The sequence below is a fragment of the Erpetoichthys calabaricus genome, chromosome 10, assembly GCF_900747795.2.
Source record: "Erpetoichthys calabaricus chromosome 10, fErpCal1.3, whole genome shotgun sequence".
NCBI classification, from domain to species: domain Eukaryota; kingdom Metazoa; phylum Chordata; class Cladistia; order Polypteriformes; family Polypteridae; genus Erpetoichthys; species Erpetoichthys calabaricus.
In genome coordinates, this window is record NC_041403.2 from 148,973,461 (window position 1) to 148,981,457 (window position 7,997).

General features: G+C 37.0%; 1 protein-coding gene and 1 long non-coding RNA gene across 3 annotated transcripts in view; one reads left to right on the forward strand and one right to left on the reverse strand.

Moving 5' to 3' along the window:
- ada (adenosine deaminase) overlaps positions 1-7,997 on the forward strand; it is a 147,319-nt gene that overhangs the window by 112,940 nt on the left and 26,382 nt on the right. Inside the window, exon 7 of the mRNA XM_028812079.2 lies at positions 6,786-6,857. Coding sequence (XP_028667912.1) covers positions 6,786-6,857 — 72 coding nt within the window. The remainder of the gene's footprint in view (positions 1-6,785; positions 6,858-7,997) is intronic.
- Positions 1,146-2,794, reverse strand: LOC127529361 (uncharacterized). 2 transcript variants are annotated; one of them, XR_007936027.1, is made up of 4 exons: positions 2,456-2,794; positions 1,662-1,710; positions 1,466-1,514; positions 1,146-1,318 (listed from the first exon to the last, which is right to left on the reverse strand). It is a non-coding gene; the product is annotated as an uncharacterized LOC127529361 (long non-coding RNA). The 2 variants fall into 2 exon arrangements; XR_007936026.1 differs by lacking the exon at positions 1,146-1,318 and having other exon boundaries at positions 1,342-1,514.

The window sequence follows — 7,997 nt, forward strand, 5'->3', positions numbered from 1 at the left end:
AAGATCATTTATGTTAGGTAGAATGCCCAGTGGGTGGTCTCATAGCCTTAGAACCCCTGCAGATTTAGTTTTTTTTCTCCAGCACTCTGGAGTTTTTTTTTTTTTTTTTCCTGCCCTCCTCGCCATCGGACTTTACTGTAGTCTTTGTTACTTAGTATTGGCTAATCTTATTTTTATATTCTATATCTTATAAAGCACTTCGAGCTACATCATTTGTATGAAAACATGCTCTATAAATAAATGTTGTTGTTAGATGTTCTGTCATGGAAATCATGCCTGTTCAGTGTTTAGCATATGGCAGACTCATGAAGAGCGATGTTAATCTGTTCTAATAAACCCTTTAAGCCATTAGCTGTTATACTAAAATACTTTTTTTTACTTCATTGAGAATTCTGTGTGGCGCATATTGAGACCTACTTCTAGGGAGAGAAGCCACAGTTACAGTTCTGCGTAGTTCTGCAGTTCCTTAGTGAACTATAGTAATAATGAAGTCATCTCCATTTATACACACCTTGTCTGACTGTGGACTGACGAATATCTTTGAAATGATTTTGTGACCTTTTCCAGCTTTATGCTCATCAACAATTCTTGATCATAGATCTTCTTTTCTGCAAGGCCTGCTTCACATCAGCAAATGCTTCTTGTGAACAGAAAACTTATTGGTTAAAAATATCTCTAAACCACACCTACAATCTCATTTCATTTTTTTGGATGCCAGGTTTGCCAACTCCTGACTCCAGTTAGCTTTTTTCAACATCATTGACCTAGGATGTCCACGTACTTTTTCCATGTTTGAATAATGTAAATTAATCCTTTTGCCATTCACAGGGGTTAGAGGCACAGGGCCCCCTGCAAATGTGAAAATCTGTGAATATGTTTTTGGTCTTTGATCTCTGTAAATTTCTAGGTTTACTGCACTAAATTAGATGCAAAAAACTTGTGTGAAACATAAGATAGAACAATCACGGCACAATCAAATCTCTTGTGTAAGACTGGCTAGCGAGATAAACGTGTGGCATCCTCCAGACAAAGTGCGTAGTTCTGCAGTTCCTTAGTGAACTGTAGTAATAAACCTGACAGTCCAGTTTCTCTTTTTATAAAATTTAAGTTATTATAATAAACCTGATAGTCCAGTTTGTCTTTTTATAAAATTTAAGTTATTATAATAAACCTGACAGTCCAGTTTCTCTTTTTATAAAATGTAAATTATAATAATAATTCTGACAGTCCAGCTTTGCTTTTTATAAAATTTAAATTATAATAATAAACCTGACAGTCCAGTTTCTCTTTTTATAAAATTTAAGTTATTATAATAAACCTGATAGTCCAGTTTGTCTTTTTATAAAATTTAAGTTATTATAATAAACCTGACAGTCCAGTTTCTCTTTTTATAAAATGTAAATTATAATAATAATTCTGACAGTCCAGCTTTGCTTTTTATAAAATTTAAATTATAATAATAAACCTGACAGTCCAGTTTCTCTTTTTATAAAATTTAAGTTATTATAATAAACCTGATAGTCCAGTTTGTCTTTTTATAAAATTTAAGTTATTATAATAAACCTGACAGTCCAGTTTCTCTTTTTATAAAATGTAAATTATAATAATAATTCTGACAGTCCAGCTTTGCTTTTTATAAAATTTAAATTATAATAATAAACCTGACAGTCCAGTTTCTCTTTTTATAAAATTTAAGTTATTATAATAAACCTGACAGTCCAGTTTCTCTTTTTATAAAGTGTAAATTATAAAAATAAATCTGACAGTCCAGTTTTGTTTTTAATAATATTTAAATTATAATAATAATCCTGACAGTCCAGTTTCGCTTTTTATAAAATTTAAATTATAATAATAATCCTGACACTCCAGTTTCGCTTTTTATAAAATTTAAATTATAATAATCCTGACAATCCAGTTTCTCTTTTTATAAAATTTAAGTTATTATAATAAACCTGACAGTCCAGTTTTGTTTTTAATAATATTTAAATTATAATAATAATCCTGACAGTCCAGTTTCGCTTTTTTATAAAATTTAAATTATAATAATCCTGACAGTCCAGTTTCTCTTTTTATAAAATTTAAATTATAATAATAAACCTGGCGGCACGGTGGCGCAGTGGTAGCGCTGCTGCCTCGCAGTTAGGAGACCCGGGTTCGCTTCCCGGGTCCACCCTGCGTGGAGTTTGCATGTTCTCCCCGTGTCTGTGTGGGTTTCCTCCGGGCGCTCCGGTTTCCTCCCACGGTCCAAAGACATGCAGGTTAGGTGGATTGGTGATTCTAAATTGGCCCTAGTGTGTGCTGGGTGTGTTTGTGTGTGTCCTGTGGTGGGTTGGCACCCTGCCCGGGATTGGTTCCCTGCCTTGTGCCCTGTGTTGGCTGGGATTGGCTCCAGCAGACCCCCGTGACCCTGTGTTCGGATTCAGTGGGTTGGAAAATGGATGGATGGATAATAAACCTGACAGTCCAGTTTTGCAGATGCAGATGATGGTGGTGTTACAAAATTAAATCTCCTGTGAACAACCCCCTTAAATTTTTTCTTCTTGTCATGACACCAATGTAAGTGATGATTTGCAGTCAGAAGCACTCCCAGATGAAGGCGTTTTTCCAAACCAGAAAAAAATCAGATGAACAAGTGGGCACAGGACATCAGTGCAGAGAAAACTGTAATCCGATTGGTGTAATTGTAATCCACTTGTGTAGTGAAACATTGAAATAAAAGACCCCACTCATTGCGTTCCTGGCTGGCCTCTTTTGACTCACTTTTAACCCAGTAGCCCCTGTGGCACTGGGCAAAGCTGCCCAATGACTTTCAGGAAGATTTCATTTGAAACTGGACGTTTATCGTGTGTTTATCATTTTGTTTTTGAGATTTCTTTTGTAACTGCAATATTAATAATCATTTTTATGATTTTTGTTGCCATGTATAAACACACAAACTTTATTAATAATTAAACCCGCAAGTTGAACAATACAATAACAATACAAAAGTATGTAAAATATCAGTTAAACTAGACAGTGTTTGTTCATTATTGTAGCTTAGATGAAGATAAGACCATCTTTTAAGACAAATATATACATAAATTCTGTGATTACTGAAGGATTCCGACTTTTTCATGCTACTTTATACCCAACCACATGCAAGTCTAAAAACACAAGAAGCGATCACAGAGCACAGGTTGTCGCTTATTCCCTTTTCACCCTGCAGTCCAGATTTTGCTCCCTGAGCTTTCCACCTCTTTGGAGCTCTCAAAGATGCCATCCATGGGAAATGAGAACGAGAAGATTAAAGAAATGAAGGAGTGGCTATAAAATCAGGATACAGATTACGACAAAAAGAGTAACAAGCACTTTGAGCAAGGCTATAGAAGTTGACGGATTATGTAAAAACTTGAGAAGTGTACCAAATACATCTAGTTATCCTATGGGTATGTGCAAATAATTGTATAATAAATTGCTAAGAATAACATACTTGTGCTGTAAAATTTTTAAATTGTAAAAGTTATATTACACACACTCAGCGCTGCCATAGATTGCCTTCATGTGAAATGAATAACAGCATTTATCGCATGTTTACAACTTGTCACCACAGTTAATAGGTAATTTACACCACAGCATTGTGATACTGAAAGAAAAGTCCAAAGTGCACATGAATGTGCTGAGCCAGCAGTATGTCACTTGAGATGACAGCAGGGTGAAGCAGCTCTCATTTGTCTTTATGAGTTTCAAGGAGCCCATGGGTTGTGGCCACAATAAGGAAAATCAGTGTATTTTGAATTACTCCTCTGTACTGCTTCCCAGAGTTGGAGCTTTTTCATATTAATAGCAAACAAGGAACTCTCTGAGTTTATCAATCGTATCAAGGTTATTTTAGAAAACAAAAGGACATAATTAGCTAAAAGTGGGAGACCAATGCTGAATCAAAGCAAACACTATAAAAACATTGGTAAAAAAAATGTAATGTTACTGATATTGCGTAATCCTCATGTCAGATCACCCAGCCGTATCCTTATGACGTGGAAAAGGCATGAATTTTTGCTAAAATATTGTTAAATAGATTATTCTAGTAAATGGTAGGTCTTCGATTCAAAAGCTCGATCCTTTGTGAACATGTTTCCTGTGCACACATTGCACCGATTTTCCAGAAGTATTTATTTAACAATATTTTAATTGCATGTGTTTTACTGGTTGTGAGCACATGACTAGACCGTACCTTCTTAAACTGGGGGTCATGGGTTGCTACCTTTTTTGATTCTTCAAGGGGGACCCCCCAATCTGGTGGTCTCTGTTGATTGGGTTTCTAAAGACACTAAGAAGGACAAGATTATCACAAGAATAAAAAGTTTAAGGAACACTGAACTACACAATTTGACAAGTTGTTTTTTGTGACGTGCGTAATGTTAGATTTTTTGATGGACATTTTCATATTGTTTGCTAATGTCTATTCTGTCAGAAAGGTTTTTATCTCCATTCTCCAAGAAAAACATTAAAAAGCTTTCCCAGCCATCACTACAATCTACATGGAATAAGTAACATATACAAAACTATAAATTTTGGGTTTGATTATTCCTTTAAAGGGCAAAAGTAAAATGTGATCAGAGATCAAATGTGTTATTTAAAGTTTCTGTGGTGTAAATTATAAACAATGTACAAAATTTAAACAGAACCTACTAATCTGGCTTTTTAGAGGATGTGGTTATGTTCTTAAATAAAGCTTTTTCCGTGAAATGGAGGAAAATTAAGGAGTTCGTGCAACAGTTCCATATGTCAAGTTGTTAAAAAATGAAGCAACACAGTTCTAACATTAATACTCAAATTAAATTTGGATACATGTCAAACAAAATTCTGTCTACATTGGTGTGCATTTTTACAAACATAAATATACTTTAAACAAGACCTTTAAAATTTGTGGAGCCATGAATATAAATAAGAACATGGGCTTCATTTTATAAAATGAAATAATAATAAAGATGAATGAGTCAAAGTTTATTTTCTTAAATGAAATAAAAACAGGTTAAAGCATCTTTTTTTTTATTTGACTACTCGCATTGCTTGCCAACCCCTTCCTAAACCGACCCCCCAACCAGCACAGAACACACCCCGAGGAGACGCGATCCCTCCTCCAAAACCTCTCTTTTTTACCTCCTCTTTGCTCGATCAGCTGCTGGCTTGCTGCTGCCGCCGTGCCGTGTGATCTGCATCTCATGTGGCACTTCGAACGTTTAAAAGCCTGTACTGCAGCTGTCCTTTTGTCTCACTGCCTTCTCTCCCAGACATCCTCAAATCCACTATTCTATCTCTTTTCGCTGTTATAAATAAACTTGACTTGACTTGACTTATTTCATTATTTCACTGAGTAATAATTTCCGTTTGTGCTAATACGATCTTTACTATCATTTTTATGAGACTTTCAAATTTTCAGACTTCTATTATCTCTAACCTGCTCTGCATGTGCATCGTGCCAACATTTCTGAATTCTTTACGACGTTCTACTTTGTCTTTTTTCCAGCCCCCCGGGCATGGTTAAATCTCTAAAAATTTGCACATAGATTATTTTTGGGTTTTTTTTAATTCCTTTTCTATCCAACGCTTTGGGGTCACTTTTCGCCACACTGCTCTTTCTTCTTCGCTTAGTCGTTGATGTGTCATCTAGAACGTATAAATTTTTTAAAAACTGAGAGTGCTGGAAGTGTGTCTGCCAAACGCATTCCAATAACTGAGAGGTTAGATGGTTGTAAGTAGGGAGTAACTTGAAAAAGTCACCGTCTCACAGGACTTGCTTCCAAAGGTTGTAAGTATGACGTGACTTGACCGTCTTGTGGGACTTGAAAGTGTCTCTCTGTCTTCAAAAGATCATGTCTCGTCGGAGAAAAAAAGGTCTTGTCACGTCCCAAGATTTTTTTTATGATAGATAGATAGATAGATAGATAGATAGATAGATAGATAGATAGATAGATAGATAGATACTTTATTAATCCCAAGGGGAAATGCACAGGGTACAGACCTATAAATACCTGGGAGTGCAGCTGGATGATAAATTGGACTGGACTGCCAATACTGATGATCTGTACAAAAAAGGACAGAGCCGACTATACTTCCTTAGAAGGCTGGCACCCTTCAACATCTGAAATAAGATGCTGCAGATGTTCTATCAAACAGTTGTGGCGAGCGCCCTCTTCTATGCGGTGGTGTGCTGCGGAGGCAGCATAAAGAAGAGGGACACCTCACACCTGGACAAACTGGTGAGGAAGGCAGGCTCTATTGTAGGCACAGAGCTGGACAGTTTGACATCCGTGGCAGAGCGATGGGCACTGAGCAGGCTCCTGTCAATCATGGAGAATCCACTGCATCCACTGAACAGTATAATCTCCAGACAGAGGAGCAGCTTCAGCGACAGACTGCTGTCACCGTCCTGCTCCACTGACAGACTGAGGAGATCGTTCCTCCCTCACACTATGTGACTCTTCAATTCCATCCGGGGGGGTAAACGTTAACCTTATACAAAGTTACTGTCTGTTATACCTGTAATAGATATACTTTATTAATCCCCAAGGGGAAGTTGTCTTTTCGCATGACCTTTGGGGGTCACAGTGCAGAGTGTGGCATTGCACAGTGCCCCTGGAGTACTTTTCAGGTTAAGGGCCTAACAGCGTAGGTTCTCTTTTGGCAGTAACAGGACTTTACCAGAGCAGATCCTTAGGCTCAGAGCCATCACTCATAATTTTTAAACAGTTGTTATCTTCTATAATTATTAACACTAACACACTTTATCACTGGGCTTTTCTCAGGAAGCTGTCAGATGTGGAATCCATAGAACTGTTCATGCAGGAGAGGTCGGTCAGCCATCAGTTGTGAAAGAAGTGAGTATACATTTCTGACTACATCATTTAACACAAAAATGTATATATTGACAAAGGGTTTAATTTATCAAATCTGCACTTGGTAGCCCAAAAGAATGCTTTCATCAAAAGCCATGTACGAGGTTTGATCAAAAAATACAATGAATGTTTTAAAAAAGAAACGTTTATTGCAGTAAAAGATTTACAACTACTAGTCACCCTCAAAATACTCTCCTCCACTTCGATTGCACTTCTCCCAATGCTCCTGCCACTTTGCGAAGCAGTTCTGGACATTTTCTTTCAAGAGTGTCTTTAGTTGGGCTGTCTTGGCTGCCTGGATGTCCTCAATGGATTGAAATTGTTTGCCTTTCATGGTAATTTTCAATTTAGTGAGCAGCCCAAAATCGCACGTAGCCAGATCCAGCAAATAAGGTGGATGTGGATACAGTCTAATGTTTTTATTTGACAGAAATTGTCGTGCTAGGAGCATTGTCATGATGAAGAATGAAACTGTTTCAACATTTTCCTCGGTTATTGATGTTGCAGGACGTCCGATCAGGACGATTTTCTCGTCTTCAGCCGAGTCATATCCATTACGAAATCGATCAAACCACTTGTAAATAGTCTTCACTGTCGGTGCAGTGTCACCATAAACTGATTTCAACATCTGATGGGTTTCTTGAGCTTTTTGCAAGTTGAAACAAAATTTCATGTTAATGCGTTGCTCGATATCCATTATTAACGACAAACTTGAAAAACACACTTGAACTCAACAGTGGCTCATAAATGACTGACAGTATCAAGCAAGTTGAAGCTTGTCACAAACTCAGCTCTAGGATGGACAAGTCAGAACCTGCATTGAATTGTTTTGCATTGCTCTTGGATGGTGCTCTCCATCAACATTCACCATACTTTTTGATCACACCTCGTACTTTATCCTTTTCTTCCTTTTTCTTGCCTTAGCCTGGTTCATGACTGTAGCAGATGCAGCATTAAACCTGGAATCAGCAGAGTCAGGGTAATAACACCTCCTGAACTGAATGACAGTCTGTCAGAGGAGATACAATATTTCCTTGTAAAATTCTCACACATATCATAATTCTTCTTGAAATGAACATTGAACTTTCATTTGCCATATACTGTATATGCAAGTATATGTGA